Source organism: Pempheris klunzingeri, chromosome 19 (genome assembly GCF_042242105.1).
Source record: "Pempheris klunzingeri isolate RE-2024b chromosome 19, fPemKlu1.hap1, whole genome shotgun sequence".
Taxonomy (NCBI): Eukaryota; Metazoa; Chordata; class Actinopteri; order Acropomatiformes; family Pempheridae; genus Pempheris; species Pempheris klunzingeri.
Genome location: NC_092030.1, coordinates 10,520,400 through 10,542,124, shown reverse-complemented (window position 1 = coordinate 10,542,124; position 21,725 = coordinate 10,520,400). Strand labels below are relative to the sequence as shown.

Genomic DNA, 21,725 nt, shown 5'->3' with positions numbered 1-21,725 from the left:
CAGTTTTAGTGTAGAGTTTCATTCATTGCTGTAATTGTTTAGTAGTATTTGTTCTGCACAGAAGTTTTACAGGGTCCACTTGCTCCAGCAGCTTCTGTGTGGGAAAAACAAGCTGCTACTTGAAGTGAGAGTATGACAAATTAAAACAATTTTTTGCAAATATCACAATATGAATATTTTGAATTATGGTGTAAAAAAAACTGTATTGTATTGTTAATTGCATTTAATCTACCTATGATGTACAGAATGCTTTGACCAATGGACAGCATTTCCAGCTATTTTATATTGTATATAATTTCTAAACTATTTTGAACCAGAAAATGTCTTTAAATTTTTGTATGGTTTAATTGTATAACTGGAAGAATACTGTGGAACAGTATCTAAGAGTGAGTAGAGAGCTTTGAGTGCAATACATTGTTTGGTATTTCCATTTGAGCTTTTCCCTGTGCAATAGTAACCTTGTAAGACAGCAATAAATGTGGTGTTGAGTTTAATGTACAGCAGTAGTGACGGAAAATACAGACTGCCTTCAGTTGGACTGAGTCATTTTCAGAGAGAGCTCTGGTTTATATGAATTAACTTTGAATTTGTGTTGTGTACTTCTGAATTATATGCAATACTGTCATGCAATGTTTTACACTACTTTGAAATGACTGTATATGTCAAATAAATGTTTCATGAAGAATTTCCTCGTCATTCAAAGTCCAACAGGTAGAAATTTATTCAGTAATGTTTTCCTTCATGTAGTTTACACATAACATATCGGCTGGTTTGTTCTCTATATAAGCACAACCTTCATGATAGTATTGTTTTTAAAAAACAGTTGTATTGACAGAAAACAGTTATATTCAGTATATTTACATCCCAAAAACATATGAGGTTAACAGATGGATGTACAGTATAAAGGTTACAGTAAATAGCAATACATTCAATGTTTTGGCCTTCAGAGTCAATCTCTTCATTAAGATCACAGTTATTCACAATTTAGTAGTTTGGATCAAGAGGGCAATGCTGATGTTTGGAACATCACTGGCACAATGTCCATTTGTAAAACGAACAAAAAAGTAAGCAAAGACTAGTAATTGCACTGGTGATATATTGCATAGAGAGTGTAAACAGTGAAACAGTGCTTGATGACAGAAACAGGCAGCGTGACACAAATCAAATGTTAAAAAGTACGTGCTGCATCACAAAATCAGACCAAGCAAGTGTTAAAATGTGTCTGAAGTGTGACAGGCTGAAGCCAGGCTGTTTTTGCTGAGTATCTGAAGGACTTTGCGGCATGCTGCAGTAAACAGGCCACAAAGATGATGTGTAGCTGGTTTGTGGGCATGAAAAAGGCAGGGCTGTAGTTTGTCTGCTTCTGTTGCCTCAGAAGAGCTTTAGAGCAAATAAAAGAACATATAAACAGGAGCAGCTGCATGATGTGGCAGCACAGAGGGCAGATCCCTTTGGTCAACTGATCAGAGAGAAGTCAAAGTCAGCAAAGATTTCTTGTTGCTCAGCAGTGATACAGGTTGTTGCTCTTGGCAGGGTGAGGACAGGCTTGAGGCGAGTGAACTCCTTGTCAAAGTTACTGACGTCCTTTGGCGCTTTAATGGCTGGCAGAAAGGGAGGCTTCACCTTTTTGGCCAGGAGAGCATCCCAGTCCATTCCCTGTTAACAGACAGTCAGAATCACTGGGTGGTTACACAAACAAGATGACCAAACTGACAAAAACCTGCCATTATGATTTGGATTCAACATAAAGTAATTGCTGTGGATTGTTGCACGCTCTGGTGTACAATGCACTGGCGCCATCTTTTTCACAGCAGGTATCATTAATGTCATCAGTTATGTGCTTTACTATTCTAATAAATAAAAATGTTGGTGAACAGTGCATCATAGGGGGCAGACAGGCCATTTGAAATATCAATATGGAAGTCATTAAAGTTTCAGCTAACTCTGTAACTGACAGTTCAACTGTTTTCATCTCCAAATGAAGTCCAACGCTTTCAGTTGTTACATATCATCTGACAATTTCAACCTCTTCCGTCCCGAATGGCGTGTCCACACAGGAGGCCTTTCAGCTGCATCTGCTGCTTCGCTAAGATGCTACAGCAGTAACAGAGTTACTCTTGGAATGGAAATTCTATTGCCACTTGCACATCAACTTCTTTTCACCTGCTCTCAGCTCTACAGCTTGACTTCAAATACTTTCAGTACCATTCAGTTCAACCGACACTTCAATTAAATATCCTCCTTCAGTGTATACGCTTGAAGTGGCATGACTCCCGTTCAACTTCAATGATTTCAACTTCATTCAGCACCACTTTGTCTTTTTTCCCCCCCAACGTCTCTCAGTATCTATAGTTTGACCAACACAAACTATATACTTGTACTATTTCAACTATATCATGTTTCTACTGCAAATTTTCCACAGTGAGCAGGTCAACAGTATCTGTGGAACATTTCTCTTTTTTAGTTTTTGTGTTTACATTTTTGTTACAGCAGTTCTGACTGATGTTCTGAATGTTGTTACAGAAGTACATGCAGTAGGTTATTTAGTGGTGCTCCGTACAGACCTTCCCCTGAGAATTACCATTAATGGCTCCTGCAGCAAAACCCACCGATTCTGCAGCCTAACTAACTTTTGGTCCACGTTTTTGTAAAATTTTCCTTACCACAAAAACTGTCAGTAATATTGTGCATTAACTTAATATGAATAAGTCAACAAAGTGATTAACAGAAGTTGGAAAATTGAGTGTTACATGACTTTCGTGCTAAATGTGGCATGCTTACTCTTTGTTGAATATTTTGTTCTCACACTGAACTTCTTGGTCAATAAAATTACTACACCACTGATGTGAATATTCTCTTCATTCTGCTGATGCAGCATAAAACTGCCAATTCCTATGCTTTTCCAAAAGTTGATATTCTACTCTGGGTCCAGCTAAAGTACAGCTGTTTGTCTCCTTAAAACTCAGACTGGTTTGAGTTGGAGGTCTAAAGAAGAGTCAGTCAGAGACTTCTAATGTTTTGTAGTGAGGAGGATACAGTGTAAGGTGGCCAGCAATGTGTGGCTGGATGATGACCTGAAAGAATTTGTGTTTCTTGATCTCCAAGGCATCTTCCTCTCCTGCTCCAAGTCTCACGTCAGGATTTTTCTGCAGCAGCTAAAACATATTGAGAGCAATGGAGGGGAGTCAGTTCACTGGGACACACAACCTTCAGATAATTTATAGTAATAAAGTACTATCAAATGTCAACTGAAATCAATGGTGTTGATACGTGATCGCAACTTTAAACATGAGGATGATTTTGTTGTCTACAAAGATCATGAGAAAACTCCCATGGAGAATTCCCATCCATTTGATTAGGGGCCAACCTTTTGAATGAGGGACACAGACTCAGGAGAAAGGAAGCGAGGGTAGCGCACATCATCGTTGACGATGCTGTCAAATACCTCTTCCTCATCATCACCTGGGAAAGGAGACTAAAAGAACACAGAGCAGCACAAACCCGATACTCTTTCAGAAAATTCTGTTCCTTCTGTGGTACAGTACAGGCAGGTCGCCTGGGTAACCGCGTGTCTGCATTTGGTCTGAGCATTGAATAAACATTCGGAGGGGGTCTACAGATCTTACCAAACATGTTCACATTTTTCAAGTCTGTCGTATCACATGATAATAACAATAATCATATGTGCACATGTACACTGAACAGTTTGTGTTTGCTGTAAATGTCGCTTCCTAATCCCATCCAAGAGCAGCTCCCCAAGGAGCAAGGTGAGATATTTCAATCAGGAGTTGGTGGAGACAAAAAGTGTGGCTATTGGACTTACGTTCATTAGGTGGACACAAATATGACTCCAAATGAATGATAATGTTGTTCCGTAACTGCTGGATGTGTAAATATGCAACTGTTTGCAACTTAAAAGGTGTCATATCAGTGTTCTCATTTTGTTTCTGTATTTTTTACCAGGCATGTTTATACTGACCTCTCCAACCAGCATCTCATAGATGAGGACCCCCAGCCCCCACCAGTCCACACTGCGGGTGTAGTTGTTGTCTGTTAGCACCTCTGGGGCCAGAAACTCTGGTGTTCCACAGAATGTTGAGGTGCGATCCCCGTGGCCCATACCTATACACAGTAAAGCCTTACTTATCATTCCACATTAAACGGTGATTAGACCGTCAATCAATCAGTAACTTTCTTCAACAGGCAATTCTGATAGAAACTTCTGAAATAAGTTACAGTACGTCATCATACGAATAGATGCTCACATCCCAAGGCTACACACAGAAAATCCTGGAAATCACTGTAGACTTTTTGCACTGATATAAACAGCATAGAGTGCTAGTGAGATTTGGCAGAACATCACTAATGGCATTCAACTATATTTCTACTTTCTTTTTACTTCACATTCAACATTACTTTTGACTGTAGGTAAAAAAATAGGTTACGTTTACATCATACATAACAGTTGACTTTTACTGGACCTCGGAAAATTGCATAAAATTCCCTTTTTCTTACCTTCTTTGCACAAACCAAAGTCTGCTATCCTGACAAAACCATCTGCATCCATTAGCAGATTATCCAGCTTCAGATCCCTAACAGACAGACACAAACCAAATTATGCAACACACTCCCAACATGAAGTAAGGTATGAAGTAATACCGCTCTGGGAAGGACCCACCTGTAAACTATTTTGTTTTGATGGAGAAACTCCAGGCCAAGCAGCACACAGGATGAATAAAACCTTAAACACAGAGAAAATGTTGGAAATAACGCCAGCGTCCTGTATTTTTGCTGCATATTAGAGGACTCTGGTTTACAGAATGATGTGTGCTAACCAGGCCTGTTTCTCAGTGAAGATGCTTGTGTGGATGTGTGTCATGAGGTCTCCTCCGGGAGAGTAGGCCATCACAAAGCACATGTGGTCTGCGGTCTGGAAACAGCCATAAAGGTTGACCAGGAAAGGATGTTGTGAGGTGTTGATCACTTCAAAGATCCTCTTCTCACAAATGAGGCTAAACACAAAACAAACATTTGTGGAGACATTCGTAATTCGAAATTGGCAACAACTTAAAAGCATCTTTCAAACACTACCAGGCATTATGCTGCTTTATAACTCTTACACTCAAGATATTTGTAATCACTGTTCCATAACAAAACTAATTTACTCGTTCTTATTAAAGAAACTGCTGGGTCTACCATTAAGTACAGGGCAGTCATTTGTTGCAGTTCAGTTTAACCTTATAAATATAGAATTGCCAGAATAAGCTAAAATACATTGTACTTGCTTTGTGATAATGCCCCTGGTGTCACATATCTAAATGCTATCCATTAGGAACATGGCAGAATAGTGGAAAGGAACATTGACCTGTCAACTTCATCACGCGTCACAATGTCTCCTTTCTTCAGGGCTTTGATGGCGTACAGTTTTCCTGACTTCTTGTACTCTGCTAACAGCACCTTGGATCAGAAGGTAAAGGAGAAATGTTTGATGCATATTAACTGTCACATTTATTTGAGAGCGCCGACAGGAGCTGACAGGGAATGAGGGAAAAGAAAGATAGGTGATGACATGCATCAAAGGTTCCTGGCTGGACTGGGGAGGTTGTGATCACATGGTCATGGTCCTAAATGTTATCCTTCATCCTAAACCTCTACGTCACCAGGACACCTCTTTCTCACTAGCTGACTGGTTGACCTGGTCAAAACACGGCTGCTGACATTTTACAGGTGTGGTGCGGAGAAGTTAGAGCAGATGCATACCTTTCCAAAGTGACCTCTCCCCAGAACTGAAATGCAGTTGAAGTCGTCAATCCTAAGTCCTTCATATCTGTTGCACGAGAGTACAGAAATTCACAAAATTTAAAATGGCATCCAACTTAGCTAAGCGCTAAGAGCCACTGACCAGCCTTACCGTGTTATAATGAACAAGTTCTACTGAGAGGAAAGACTTCTGTTTGGCCTTCTAACACTTAAACTTTACTGCTGAATGTATTGTGTTTTTATGCCATTTTAGCTTCTTATACAGAAAAAACATTATTTCTGATTAATAGCATGACTCACACTCAGAACCAACACAATTATACCAAACCAAAATACTACTTGCCCACATTCCTACTCGGTGTGACTTACTGTGGGGGTGGATGAATCGAGGGTTGTCGCTTGGGCTTTGGGCTCTTCTTCTCGCCAGGAGACTGTTTTTTTTCAGCAAGGTAAACAGATCATAGCGATAAACTGACACATCAACTGAATCACTCAAACACAAAAGAAAATTAGAGGCAAAATTCAAACAACAAAAAAGTCAAGCTTGATTTAGAGAGCAACAGAACCTTTAGCGATGGAACCAAAACCACTGCTCTAGATTATGACCTAAGTTTTACCATTATACATTTCTCTGTCAATAGCCCCTTGTTTTACTGGTATAAATCTTTGTATATCTATTGTCACTGCACATCTGTCACTGAAATGGACCACTTGACTTGCTTACCAGTGGGCAGTCTTTAGTGTTCTTTCTTGTGCGATGTGGAGATCTGCCAGGGTGCTCTTCAGTAAAATTAAGACTCACCACAACAGGTTCTCTGAAAAAGCAAGAGGAAAACCCATTACACTGCCACTGATCTCGTAATTTCCTAAATTCCTTTGAGCAGTATCTCCACAGCAAAAAAAACATTTTAGCCAACACTCAGAGGCCCTGCTGAGATATCAACATGCGTCTTTTGTGATCCAATCATCTGTGGACAGCTCTAAGTGTGCATTCAGTAGGTGTGAACGCACACAACATGTATTGAAGATGCATTGAGGTCCAGTTCCTCAGACCACATGCAGAGGTGGTCTGAGGTGTGGAAGGTAATGTGTCCTGGACCAAATTGAAGGAAAGCTTACTCAACTGATGTCCTCTGCCTACACAGAAGGTACGCAGATACAGAGGCTACTTTCACTTAATATCAGAACCAAGAGATGCTAGAAAAATAATCTCCTGAATCTGCACCCTACTGTGCTTTTAGATATACAAAATATAGAAAACAACCACTGCTGTACTTTAATGCTCATTTTAACCTCACTACTACATTATAACCTCTCTTATAATCTTTAAGTCGCATTCTCTCTAGTCTCATGAGTGAGTAGAACAATACCCTTAAGTCACTGTGGAAAGCTAAGCAAAGAAGTTAATAGGTCACTTTTGTAACAGCTCTTTCATGGCTGTGACAAGAGAGGTTTCTGGGTCACAGTGTCTTTAGACACCAAGGAGCCTTACTGTGACGGAGAAGTGGTGGCTGATGTGGAGCCAGTGTTCGGGCCTGTTAATGGGGGGCTCATGGGCTCCAGGGAGCTGCAGGGAGGCAGAATGCTCATCATCAAACGGCCCCAAGTGGCAAAGTTCATGTTCATCTGGGCAGCACGAAGGAAGTTCTTCCCTATGAGGAAAAATGGAGATGAAAAAAAAGAGATCTGAAATCTGAACTATACACAGAGAAACTTTAAAATGAAAGTAAGTAGCACAGAAAAATGGTGTTTCAATCACCTTTTATGTTTTAATTACAATGTCAGACTTGACATTAATGAAAAACAAAATGTATCTTTTACCTATTGACCATGGCACATAGAAAATAAGAAAGCACAACAATTTTTAAATGGTCAAATTATGGGAAATCTGGAAGCAATATTAATTCTAATTAATCTATATCAACAAATAAAAAACATCTAGAGGAATAAATAACACCATACAACATGAATAAATGTTGCTACCTTTTTCTTTAGGGAAAATTCTTCTTTGCCTCTGGAGTTTGGAGGGCCGCTCAATGACAGGATTGATAAAGGTCACCTGGAAATGAACAGAAGAGCTGATTATGATTATGATATTGGCGTATGGGGCTGTTGGTAATGGTGACTGCGTCATAAGTAAAGAAACATTTACTGTTTGGGATTATTTTAGACACCATTTTGAGTGACATGCATTTACTGCTTCAATAATAGAAAACAATAATATAAAAACCCAAACATGAATTCATTTGGACAATAAGGAAACTCTACAATGAGAAATGTTGCGCAGTGATGATTTTAGGTGTAATATGATTATAAATAGTCGTCACTGGGGTAAATACTTTGGAATATTGTGTACAGTTTAAATATGAAAGTGAGAACCTCAATGAAGAGGATGCCCTGAGGCTCCAACTGCAGACACATGCCATGTCGCTGGTTATCCAGGAAGTCCTCCAGCCGAAGGAACTTCAGCCCACTTAACGCTCGCCAGTCTCTCCAGTACACAGCAATTTCCAGCTCCCTGGACTAGATCAACGCATACATTACAAATACCCTTACATGTTCATAATCACTTTTAATCAATTACATGTTTTTTAAAAACTGGATTACTACATTTGATGGACCAGAATAGCCTGTTTTTGTATTACTGAAAAAAGGTAAAAGACCGATGATGGAATTTAATTCACTGTCACACTTGAGAAAAACATAACTAATGTTGTAAAAGTGCATAATAGAGTGCATACATGAGAAAAGAAAAATAGATACTCTTACAGTTTTGGCAGCAATATTCTTTTTTTTTTTTCTTGAATGAGTAACTCAAACTCATTTTAGAGGGGGAAATCTGGATGTTGTGTGAAAGTCTCAAACTCTAATCAGTTCATTCTTGAGACCAACATTCCCTCCAGGCATTCCTGAGATATTGTGTTCACAAGAATGGCGCGGTTGTGAGGTCACAATGATCTTGACCTCCGACCACCAAAATCTAATCCGTACCGTGAATGTGATGGACAGACAACCTAAAAACATAATGGTGGCTGTGTCGTGTTCGCCATGGCCAGTAATCTGACCTGTATGTGTAAACTCAGTCACTTCCCCTTTGAAATTTCAAGGTTCACTGTTAAACAGAGAAAATGAGAGCTGGGATGTTTGGTGCAATATCAGAGCTCAAGTATTAAGCAGGGATGCTGGGCATTGTGTGGGAAGAGCCAGATGTCAGAAGATTAGCAGTGGGATTACATGAATAGAGTAGGAGGTTGACACAGTATCGGAGACTCTGTACGGGGCACAATGTCAGGGATCTGACATCTCATTGTCTTTGGTTTGTTTTGATTTCTAATCATTGTTCTCTCATAGGGCTTTCACACCGGGGCAGGGCTCCGTGCCGGTACCGGTTCCCGAACCTAATTTTTAACCGGCCGGCACGTTCAAACCAAAAAGAAATTGGTTCGGAACCTGAAAAGTTGGTTCTCAGCTGGAACCAAAAAATAGCTGGTTCTTCCTCGCGAACCGTGACATCATCAGTGGGTGTGTCAACGAAAGCTTGCCGATAATCCATGCAATTTGCCATTTTGCCAGTGTTGTGTTTACTTCTGCCTGAGTAACGCGGAGTAATGTCCTCCCACTTTGGTTCCGCTTAAACTGGTGTGAATGCGGGCTGGTTCGCCAGAAAGCACCAAGGTGACTGAAGAACAGAGCCAGAGACAGAACCAGAACCGTGTCTATCTGAAAGCGCTATCAGAGGTCTACTTCCTGGTTCTTCATGGTGCTCTCATGAATGCTTCACTGGATGTTGGCAATGTGGACTATGTACCAAGTGGGACTGTGGGATTGGTGAGGAAGCAGTGGGTTGTCTCTATGCATTTCATATTTCTTGCCAGCCTTGGTAAAATGAACTCTAGCCTGAACGTAAGTATGTGTAGTACGTATTAATTAGTATGTTGTAGAGTTATTGTACATCTTCAGGCCTCACAGGAGGACACTATGTTATCATTATGTCATTAACATAATTATGTTCTCAATAGCTTTGTATAATAGTTGGTTATTGTACCTTTGTTACTGGCGATGAAGTTTGACCCAGAAATAATTAAAACTACTATTTGATTCCTGTGCTTTGGTCTTTTTGCAGATTTGGTTCTTCAGACCTCCCAGACTGTTAGATCCCATCCTGATAAACAGGGTTTGAAATCATCCTCACCCTTACAAGCTGGTCATAATGCAGCAACTGATGCTTTACACTATTTGTAATAGTTTGGATTTATAGAATAGGGCTAATGTTTTTACAAATACTTTAAAACCAGCATTGAATAAGCAGGTGGGTGAAATGAATTGATCTGGTGATTGCACTGACTGTCACATATATGTTTAATGATTATCTTTAGTAATTCTATAAATGTAATGAGCCAGCAAGACAGATAATGGTGATAAAAAGGTAGCTTTTGCCAAACATTACAGTTTACTCAAATTAGCTTTATAGTCTTACATTCTCAACAGACAACACCACTCATCTATATCTGTGATAACACCTAAATCTGTGTGTGTTTTTCAAGACTAAACCACAGGCTCCTGTAGAGAGCACTTGAAATTTGAAAGATTCCCCTTTTAAATTAATTTATTGTAACACTGTTATATCACAGTCAGGGACAGTAACTCTGTAATGATGGTTTCATGCCATCTTAAATAGCAGTCCAGTGTAGTAACCAAGTGAAATACTGCTCTGGCTAGGTTGTAATTTGAGCTGCTTGTTGAAGTAAAAGCCACTGACCCGTTCCAGTTCGATGCTGAAGCTCTGGCCCGAGGCCTCTTTGCCCTGCTGTCTCCAGTGTGTGTGCCCCACAATCCTGTTATCCACCTTCAGCACAACGCTTATCTCAGCTGAGACACAAGCACAAAGATACAAAGACACCAAGTGTCTGCGTTCAGAATTTTTGTTGAAGTAAGATAATATTCTTCACAGGTTGTCCAACACATTAAATATTTATGGGCACAATTGTCACCAGGGGCTGTGTGATTTTTTTAAAATCCTGTTTTTGGTCCTCAGACTTTCACAGTTTCAGTCGATTTCTTCTTTAAAATATCTCTAAAACAATGTCTTCTGACTGTTAAGCAACAAAGAACCAGATGAGAAAAGAATGCGTTGCCTTCAATTATTACTGTGAGCTCTGTGTGTGTGTGTATAATGTTGGAATTGCAGCATTCCATAGTTGTTGGTTCAGTGGGAGGAGGATTTTTCAGTGAGTTTATATACTGCAGGTAATGATATTGACAGTTTTTGTATGTATAATAAGAAACCATTGGTATAAACTAACCTAATGGGTCGTGTTGGTGATTCCAGTGATTTGTGTGCAACCTAACATTTATTAGGTTGTCTGTCTTTGAAAAAACAGTTTTGTCCAGGTGAATTAAAATATGAATGACTTTTTCCATTACTTTACTATGTTTCACTTTACTATGTATTACTTATTACTTTACATTTCCTTTACTATGAATTTTGTCTGACCAATTTCATCATAATGTTTTTCCTAAGTTAATATATATGTATGTAAATAAACTGTTTTTTGGATTTTAAACTGGCTCCCATCTAGAAAGACAATTGCATCTCCAAGGACTCAAATGGGTTGACAAGCAGAGAAATGAACACTGTATATATATTTGCATGATCTACATACAGTCAGATAAAATAGCAAACAGAAAAGTAGTAGTGTGAGTATTTTCTTACAGGACAGTTCACCAGCCTTGCTGTTGGAACCACGTCCCGATAGGCCGGCTCTCACTTTAAGGGACTTTCCCTCTGACACACTTCCAGGGGTGGCCGATATACTGGTCACACGCCCACGGCCGGGAACAGACTCCAACAGGTCTTGGCAGCCCATCAGACATACTTCCAACCGACCTGAGGAAAGGTATTTCAATGAACAACACTATTTAAAGTCTATTGGAAAACAGTAATTTTCAAGAGAAAAAAAGCAAATGTTCTAGAAATCACAAATGTTGAGGTAAGACGTGATGCAAAGAAATCAAATGAATATCTATTGCAACCTGTTAGACTGGCTGGTTTAAATAAGGACGATGAAGAAGAAGAGGATGGAGAGTTGGATTGCTTCTTTGGTGAGTCGTAGGAAGGTGAGGTTCCCAACACTAGTTCCTCTTTAATGGCAGCATGTTTGGGATGGTCTGGAGGCAGCTCACTTAAACGCCTCTCCAGGGAGAGACGCAACAAATCTACCTTCTGAGATGACTCTTGCATTCGTGCCTGGGCCTGAGGGACACACAGTAGAACATAGCCGGGCTCAAAATATATACATATTTTTCAAAGATTGAATTTAGGGATTATGCCTTCATTAGAAAGAGGGGGGGACATGACCACTAGGCGACCTAAGGGATGTTTCATTAAGCAACATCACTTGATAAAACAATATAATATTCATTTGGATGATCAGTAATTATGAATACAAACGTTTTACTGACAGATGGAGCAGGAGAAAAAGGTAGAGAAGATGGTCAGAGTTTTGCTGTCTGTGGGCATGCCAGGGATACATATTTATCAATCAATCAATCAATCTTTATTTATATAGCGCCAATTCACAACAGCGTTATCTCAAGATGCTTTCCATAAAGAGCAGGTCTAGACCAAACTCTTTAATTAGAGAGAGACCCAATGATTCAGGAATTCAAAATTAAGGATTCAAGAATTCCCACATGAGCAAGCATCAGATATTATATTGAGCAACAGTGGCAGGAAGAACTCCCCTCCCCATTTATGTTGGAAAAAACAATAAAAAGTACATTTTGCATAATATGGACCTTTAAATAACACTAATAAACAACTTTGACCCATGACTCAGAGTGAGCAGCATTTTCACCATTTGTTCTCTCTTTAAATGTCACTGAATTAAAACGTAATTGTTTGTAGTTTTATTTTTGTATTTAGTTTTGTTCACTTGTAATCCTGTATTATCACCACATACAGAAAGTAACATTCTCACTATGAAAGTATTCTGTAGGCCTCATTTAAACTTCAACTTGATACTGTTTTTTTTTTTTCACAAATACCTAATTAACTGGGCTGATTATTGGCAAGAAGCAATTCAAGTCAAGTAACTTTCATGATGAGCTCTCACTTCTCAAAATGTAATGAGTTGAGAAAGTGGCATGTTCATTTATTGTCAACAAAAACAAACTTTGGCTAGGATAGTTTATGTAACTGTGATCTCTGGTCATCCTCCCGATTAATTAAAAAGGTTAAAAAAAACCAAACAAACAGAACACACAAAACCAGCTGCTTCCCACCTCTGCAAGTATGCGGCGGTCCTGGATCTTACGCCCAATCAGCTGCTTCACCACATTTTTGGCGCCCTCAGCTACAGCCGATTCAATCTTCATGTGGTGCATGAGTTCAGCCACCCGCAGCTCCACAGGACTGATCATCTCCACAGTGTTACCTGAAGGTAGGTGGAGCCTGTCAGACCTCAGCATTATCAGCAGATTTGAGAACAGACAAAGTAAGCAACGCCTTTTTAGGCCTTTGTTTCTGAGCTATTACATATTTTTTCTAGTAAGAGACATTTGCACCATGGCCAAAAATCTTTTTCCATTTTAAGGTATATATGAGGACCACTACAGTTCAAGAATCCATATTGTCAAAACTACTGGTAATCATTACCGTCCATCCATCATTACAATAACAAAATCAATGATTGCCTAAGCAAGTTCTTTCGTGACCAATGGCTTTTCCAAGGCTTTGAACCGCATGATCTTCATTAAGAGCAGATGAGGTTTCCTCAGTTATCATGGAGATAGATTAGTTGTTAATGCTGTTGATAGCTCTCCGTGGAATTCCATCCACCGATGAATACCATGAATTGCATTTGAAAGTAGTAGTTTTTGTTCAAAATGCATGAAAATGTAGTACAAAGCAATTGCACTGACCATCAATTTGATAACTTCATGTGATTCATATTGTTAGCATTTCAAGTTACAAAGTGCTCTACGGTGAAAAAGAATCCAAAACATTAGATTTAAAACAAGATAGAATAATTTAAATCATTAAATTAAGACTCTGTCATGCACAATGATATGTTGATGATATGATATCAAGTATGCACAGAAACAGGAACTGGGGTGCAGAAAAATACAGCAGGTGCTCTGGACTGATGAGTCAAAATTTGAAATATTTAGCTGTAGCAGAAGGCAGTTTATTTGCCGAAGGCTGGAGAGCAGAACAATAATGAGTGTCTGCAGGCAACAGTGAAGCTGGTGGAGGTTCCTTCTAAGTTTGGGGCTACATTTCTGCAAATGCTGAGAAATACGGGCAGATACTTCTCAAACATACATGTCATTAGGAAAACAACAAGGAGTCCTGGAAGTGATGGTGTGGCCCCCACAGAGCCCTGATCTCAACATCATCTAGTCTGTCGGGGATCACACAAAGAGACAGAAGGATCTGAGGCAGCTGACATCCACAGAAGATCTGTGGTTAATTCTTAGATGTTTAGAACAACCTACCTGCTGAGTTCCTTCAAAAACTTTACTCAAGTGAACCTCAAGAATATTGATTTGATTTAGATTTTTCTTCTGTTAGCTCACTTTGCATTTTGTAAATTGATAGAAACAATTACATTTAACTTTTTTGAAAGCATTCTTCCTTTGCAGCCTTTTTTTTTTTTACACCTGCCTAAAACGTTTGCACAGTACTGTATGTATATATGATTCTCTTGTATAAGATTTGTCACAGTTAACTTTTTCAGTAAAAGGCATTTTATAGTGTGTACTGGTGGACATTATCAGGCCAAGGCAACACCTGTGCATGTCTTTATAGACCATATATTTACCATGTAAGCCATCCCGCTCCCCGTCTCTGGCTTGACCAATTTTGATAATCTGCATGCGCAGAAGCTCAATCTTAGTGCGGCTGTCCTGCCACATTTGCTGGGCTGTAGACAGCATCTTCCTGTCCTGGAAAATAAAATGGACAACTAAAGAACACCACATTGCTTCTACTGTGCCAAACTGACGAATGAAAACTGATTGAGGTCTCAATATTAGTTACAATGTAAACTTGTGCATGTTGTTTTTGTCAATGCTGCTGCTTTTGTTCAAATACAAGAGAGTCACAGAAATGATAAAAAGTCATAAGAAGGCCAAAAATCTCTACAAAATATAAACAAATCAGGCTCCTTTTTACACATGAAGCAGCCAAAGTTAAGGTGAACAATGTGTGAACTTAATCTACTGTATCTTACAGTGTCATTGGAGCACAGTTTAGTTATCAGTTCACTGTAAGGATGGGAATTTTTTATTTGACACTAATAAGCTTGCTTGTTAAACACCTACAAAAATAGGTACAGTAGAATTTTCCTTACTTTTGAACTCTCTGACGATACTTCCTGATTGTACCACATATAACATATACTACCTTTCTTTATGAGTTCAGCAGAGGATTTTCTGAGCATTTAAAACATATACATAAAACATATATAATAAAATCATATAGAAACTAAGAGGATTAATGGACAGAATTAAATACCAAGGCCTTCAGACTGTAATCAAAACAGTGAATGGCAGTGGAGTTCATGTTCATGTTCATGTTCATATCATGCTCCATCCACTGGGTGGAACAGCCCTGTCCTTGACGATGCACCCTGCTGTGGCATTTCTTTGTTTCCCTCCCCTGTCCAATCTTCTGTCCTTTCTTATAAATCAAGAAGGCTTTGTGCTGCTGCCAGTGAAGTGTTGTGATGTGAGCAATTTGGGCCATATTGTACTGTACCTTGACGGAGCTGTTGGTGTAAGTCTGGATCATGTTCTCAGCGCCCTGTTTGACTTTGGTCTCCATTGTAAGCTGTTTCTTCAGGGTTGTGACACGACTGGCTAGTGGTGATGTGACCTCTTCCCACTGACAAGACTCTGGTGACTGGTTTTCTTCTTCCCCCGTGCAAACTGCATTAAAATAATCACATAGTGGGTAAGGCTTTAGATATCGTGGGAACCAATTCTCTTTTGTCAGCGGTGATTCATTTGAGAGGAGCTCATGAACTTCTGTGATTGCCTCAGTTATTCAGAGAGCACATGTTTCCACCTGGACACAATCCTGGGGTCATGGTGTGAATTGCTGTCAGCCAAAGCATCCTTTTGATGCTACCACTGGGTTAAGCTATGTCTACAAATCTCAAATTCTATTCAAAATGCCTAAAATATGCCTTAGGCTTTTAATTTTAAAACATATTTCATTTGCATTTGGAAAAAAGAAAAATACTGCGCCATTGTTTACCAGCTGTATGTAGAAGGTATGTAAGTATGTTATAATGTTCAATAAAAAGAGAATTAAAAAAAAAGAAAAGAATATGCCTTAGGCTTTGATCACACACATCCATCTTGGACCAAATATAAGGCGAGTTGTGGAAAGCAGGTTGCCGAGTTGCTTATGTCTTGTTCTGAACAATGTCCTACTGCTGTGTACCTGTATGCTGTCCTTACGGAGAGAGAGACACAGCTGGCAAACTTTGCCAGAGTTGAATAACTAAAATACACAAGGACACTGAATGTGCTTTCAAGCTAAGAAATCCATCTATCAGTTAACAATGCCAAGTGATAGTTCATTCAGACTGTGATGTTACTGATCATGAGAATGTGACAAACCACTGTTGATGTCACTTGGAAAATATGTCAGTAATAATCACTGTAGAGAAACTGCTTACAGTAAATACTGACCTGAATATAAACTTGCAACTGCAAAGAATTCATCTGGATACATAATTAATGATGGAACTGGCTAATCAGTGCTCATTTAAAAAGCAAAAATTACAACAAAAAAACCCCCTGCCTCAACCATGCCACACTGGACAGAACAGTTGTGGGGCATTGACAGTCAGGACAAGTACATATTCCAGCAAGAGGCAACTGATGGAAATGGAAAAGTAAAGTCACATGAAAAATATTAGGCAGTTGCATGGTTCTTCATTTGTCTTGATGTGTTCTCATTGTCTAAACTATTAAGACAGATTACAACCGTCCCGCTCCATCTCTTAGTGATTTCATCTGGCTACAGTGTCTCTCATGTCCCGCAAACAGTGCTCAAGATTTTTAGCTTTTCTCAGGTGTTAAATTCAGACATACTTTCCTCTGCTGCAGTGATCAACCAATTAAATCAGACGCCATCAGGTGTGTAGAAATCTCATTCCATTCCCGCTTCCATTTTTTACACCTAAATAGCACCACCTTGGCATACATATTGCATAAAGACTAACAAGGCAGCCCCATGCAGCCCTCATTGGCTTTCTGTCAATGTCAATGTCGTGTACAGTATAGCTCCTGCAGTGTCCAAAACATTCATTCATTTTGGTGTGATCAAAAAGTAGTCAGAAGAGGAGTGCTGTTCAAGAGGAAATTTACCATCAGTTCTGAATTTCCAGTTGCACTCAGGTCTGGAAGTCACCAAAACTATGAATTCTCCAGGCACAATAATTTGGCCAATGTAACGTAAAAATGTTACGATTTCTTTTTGTTATCTGTCAAAGTATTTCTTTGAAAAAGAGGCCCTTTGTGCTTTGATGGAATGATAAGCTCAGGAGTTGCCATTTTATTAAAGTGATCTGTTTTAATACCTGTGGTGCTGTCCTTCTCTGTGGCCATAGACCTGGCATTGAGCTCCTGCAGTTCCCAGTGCAACTTCTCCAGCTTGCGGCTTGACGCCTTGAGTTGGCCCTCCACGTCAGCTGCACTCTTGCGATTGGTGACAGCCCGTCGCAGTCGCTCAGCGGCCTCCTTGATCTTCAGCTCCCGCTGGATCTCCTGCCTGAGCAGAGTACGTGCATCCTCCAAACGCTGCTGAAACTCTGGGTCGAGAATATCCCCCTCATCCAGACCCTGCAGGTTACCACTCTGAAGGACACACCACAACTGCTTCAATCTCTGATCACTACTGTTGTTATTTCTATAATTCTTTGTGCATCATGTTATAATTCTATTTGGCTGGTTGTTTATATAATTTCTATAAAATCATGCTAACATAGTCAAAACACTTACCAGATTTTGTTAAGGTAGTGAACTGAAGGAATGTCTACAGACCCACTATAACGCCCTCCCTCACCTTTGTGCTCCCTTTAAGGCCTGAGCACTTCAAACTAACTTATGTGCAACACTGCTTTGCTGCAGGTATTCTGATCTGACTTCCATATATAGATGACCCTCTCCCTGGATGTATATAGTTATATTCCTTTTTCCCCTTGTTTGTTGTTTTTTGTTGAAAAGGGAATGAAAATCTGAGACATAATTATAAATGGAAAAAATAAGACTGTGAGAACGCACTCCTGGTACAAGATTGCTTTTTCTTTCTCTTGTTTTATACTGTTTTGTTTACATGACTCTGTACCATATTGTATTTTTATACTGCCTATGTCAATTTGTCTCGCAGTGAGAAGTGAAATAAAAAATCATGCTAACATCAGTTATCGCTGTGTCCAGCTGTCACACCTATGTCTAAGAACTGGCTGTTTTCCTTTTACATACTATTTAAACAAACACTTTGGATTATGAACTATGAATAACTAGAGTTCAGCACTACTGAAATGAACTGAAATCACCACCTACAATACAAAGGAATGTTTCCACATGCGTGAAGAGAAGAGAGAACTATATCAAAGACAAAAAAAACTCCAAATCCGAGGTGGTTGTGAAACCAAAAGAAACAAGAGGAACCACTTGATTAAATGGGAACAGCTGCTAAGGAAGGAAAGCATTTAAGAAAATGTCAGTTAAATGAAGCTTTGACAATTAAGCCAATGGATCAAAAATAAAAGACACAAGGGTTCCCCCTTGTGGATAAAGATCAGTTTAATTTTCCACTACAGTGGCAACAGTATCAGCCTTCTCTCTGTTGTGAAATCAGGTCAAAAGTAGAACCATAGACTGTATAACAAGTAGGACTAACATTCTGGGTACATGTTTTAAGTACACTTTAACTGAACCTCTAGTGACAGTTTATCACACTGCTCAAAATCTGAGAGAAGGGAGAATTTAGTTAAATCATTACACCTTAAAATAAATATCCACCCTCAACTCATGTGATACTTCAGAGGGCAACGATATTGGCAAGCTTCACACCTACGGACAATTTTGAGTTTCCGGGTCATGCATCCAGCATGTCTCTGGATTATTAGACGAAAATGGAGAGGGAACCAACACAGGCAAGCAAATGTAGCTTTTTATGGCTAGCCAAAACAAGCCAAACAGGTTTCCCTCCTCTGTATTGACTGATTTATCTAATTAACTAGAGGAAGCCATTTCACAATGCCTTCATTAAATAATATACAGTATATATCATACGTACATGTCTGGCTAACTTCAAACATGAATACATTCACATACAGTACATCACTTCTGTTCACCCTACTATCTCCATTTCTTATAAGACTTTATAAATGTTCCTCCATACCTCATTGAATTGCTTTGCTTTATCTTCAAACATGCACATTGCCTTTATATACTAGATAGTCTGATCTACCATTAATTCTTATATTAAATTAAAGCTGAAACAATTTGTTGATTAACCGATTAGTTGAGCGACAGAAAAATAATCAAATAATTTGACATTTTGATAATCAATTTATTGTCATTTCGGAACCAAAAGCACCAAACACTGGATAATTCTGCCTTCTCAATTGCTGCTTTTTATTTGTCTTTTTATTATAATATCAATATAATAAGATTTTGGGCTGTTGGTCAGACAAAACAAGCAATTTGACGACATTATCTTGACATTTTATAGACTAACTGATTATCAAGTATCCAAGAAAATAATCAGAGGATTAATTGATCAAAATAATAGCTCTAATTTAATTAAGACAGACTAGATCATAGTAAGCAATAACGGATCTGAATTATGTTGAATGAAAAGATTCTATATAGGAGCAATAAAAAAAATGCTGATTTATGACTATATTATTACATTTATTTCAGACTGGATAAAGTCACCCTTACCCCTCATTTATCATCCTACTCCACCACTGGATCCAAACCACCTGAACAAAGGACTACCCAACACCAACGACTAGATCATCACTCCTTTGGCTCTGCTATGAGCCATCTGTTGAGGTAGGTTGTATTTTGTGTTGGGTATTTGAATCTATTCATTTCTATGTTGTCTACTGTATTGCTCTATAGGACACACCTGGTGTCAATCAAAACAAGCACACCTTCCTCTGTCCTGGGAAGTGGTGTCAGGTCTGGATCGCATTCAGAGACATTGAACCTGGCAGTTTTACATCACAATTATTCTTTTTAATTAGGCTAGAAAAGATTAACAAATGACTTAATAAGATGTCAAATTAAAAGCTAAAACTCACTTCAACTCAACCAATTCATCGTCTTTCACCAAGTCAGGTGGTTTTGGAGGGTTGGCTATTGGCTAACTATTCCCACTGTAAGCTACCTTTTATTGGAAACAATGCTTTCAGGTAGAGACTGGATGTCTGCTCGAATAAGAAACCATACCGACTCAGAAAGCAGGTTAAAGCCATGCCGAGGAAGTGAGCTCGCTTAACTAATATCATCTTTTATTTCTGAAAGTGAGCCGTTTAAAGAGGGAGCAACTGTTGAACATTACAGAAATGTGTCTGACAACCACAATGACAGAGGCACTATGACGAGCAAACAAGACAAACAGGAAAATCCAGTGCGCCTGTCTGGCAAAGTAGCAACTAGCGTTAGCGTTTTTTAACTTAAGTACACGTCGGCTATTTTTAATTGGCGTAAAGTTGGCACCTCATGTCTCCATGATAATTAACCTTCTTTTAACGACTCGGACAAGCTGTGGCATTCAATTTACCTGTAGTGTTAAACCTGACATGGTGGCCATCAGCTATCTGTGCTGGACATTCACACAGCGTCAGCGTCCACACCAGCTCCCAACGGTCCTCTTCGGGGCACAAAGTAGGTGAAAGAGCTCCAGGAGGGACGTCCCGGTTAGCTAAGCGTTAGGTAAACTGACAGCGGCATGTGAAATTCAACGTCTGCTAAGGCTGTTCACAGGCGGGCGACTGTACTTGTCCTCATCATGGAAACTAATCTGAGCAAAAGTTTGAATTGAGTTAAACTGGGGCTAAACGCAAAACTGACGTCAGTAGACGGCGGCAGGATTGGTTGGCAGTTGGTAATGGCCGGGGTGGCTGTAAGAACCAATCACATTTGATTATTCAATGCACCTGCCGAAGTAGCCATGGGGCATTCACGTAGCCTATGATCTCCCATACAGCTCCTCTGGTAGCAATAAGCAAAGTGTGAAAAAGCCGAAAATGTATTTAATTGATAAAGTCTGAATGTTAAGTTTTGTTATAGCACTGGCAGATGTTCTGCTCTGAATGGAAACATGACTTTGAGTGCCCATATGTTTCTATGAATGGCTGAAAAGAGTGCATAAAAAAGGTGTGGGACTGGAAACTTGAAAAAGTAACCTCTGGCCCCTCAGTAATGCGCTTGATAAGGTGATAAATGCAGGTGTTTATTTCAGACAAAGGTTACATAGGTAGATCATTTTTTCATTGCAATATGATAGGCTATGTGATATAATTTAGTTACACCCAAAAGTCTGTTGGTCAACATGTAATATTGCACAATAGAAAACGGCGTCAGAGAGCTGGTTCTGTTTATCCTATATCCTTTACACGCACGCATTAAAATAAGAAGTGTGAACCTTTTATAAGCAATTTATTTTTCATGGAGGTTCTTCAGCCAAGATAGAAAAGCAGCTAGATGAACTATGAAAGAAAATGGTAGCAGTGTATTTTTCCATTATAGCAGATAAGGCTTGTCAGAGAGAACACTAACCAACAGTAGCATGGTTATCAGAAGAAAAACATTTAGTGTGATGAACACATTGTTGTCGTGGATATACAGCCAATGTGAAGTAGAACATTTCACTTAGGCATTTACAGATTTGAGTTGCATGCGCGGCCTGCAGTTCTGCACTCCAGCCA

General features: G+C 39.3%; 1 protein-coding gene across 1 annotated transcript; it reads right to left on the bottom strand.

Annotated features, from left to right (window-relative positions):
* Positions 1 to 833: 833 nt before the first annotated feature.
* pkn3 (protein kinase N3) lies at positions 834 to 20,782 on the bottom strand. The gene is made up of 22 exons (XM_070850155.1): positions 20,579 to 20,782; positions 17,358 to 17,634; positions 15,524 to 15,693; positions 14,586 to 14,709; positions 13,045 to 13,196; positions 11,794 to 12,013; positions 11,474 to 11,647; positions 10,520 to 10,629; positions 8,140 to 8,283; positions 7,744 to 7,819; positions 7,253 to 7,412; positions 6,485 to 6,575; positions 6,130 to 6,191; positions 5,761 to 5,827; positions 5,366 to 5,457; positions 4,836 to 5,012; positions 4,679 to 4,741; positions 4,516 to 4,592; positions 3,980 to 4,122; positions 3,368 to 3,475; positions 3,075 to 3,155; positions 834 to 1,656 (listed from the first exon to the last, which is right to left on the bottom strand). The coding sequence occupies exons 1-22, from the start codon at positions 20,606 to 20,608 to the stop codon at positions 1,456 to 1,458; spliced, it is 2,799 nt and encodes a 932-aa protein (XP_070706256.1). The 5' UTR covers positions 20,609 to 20,782; the 3' UTR covers positions 834 to 1,455.
* Positions 20,783 to 21,725: the final 943 nt, after the last annotated feature.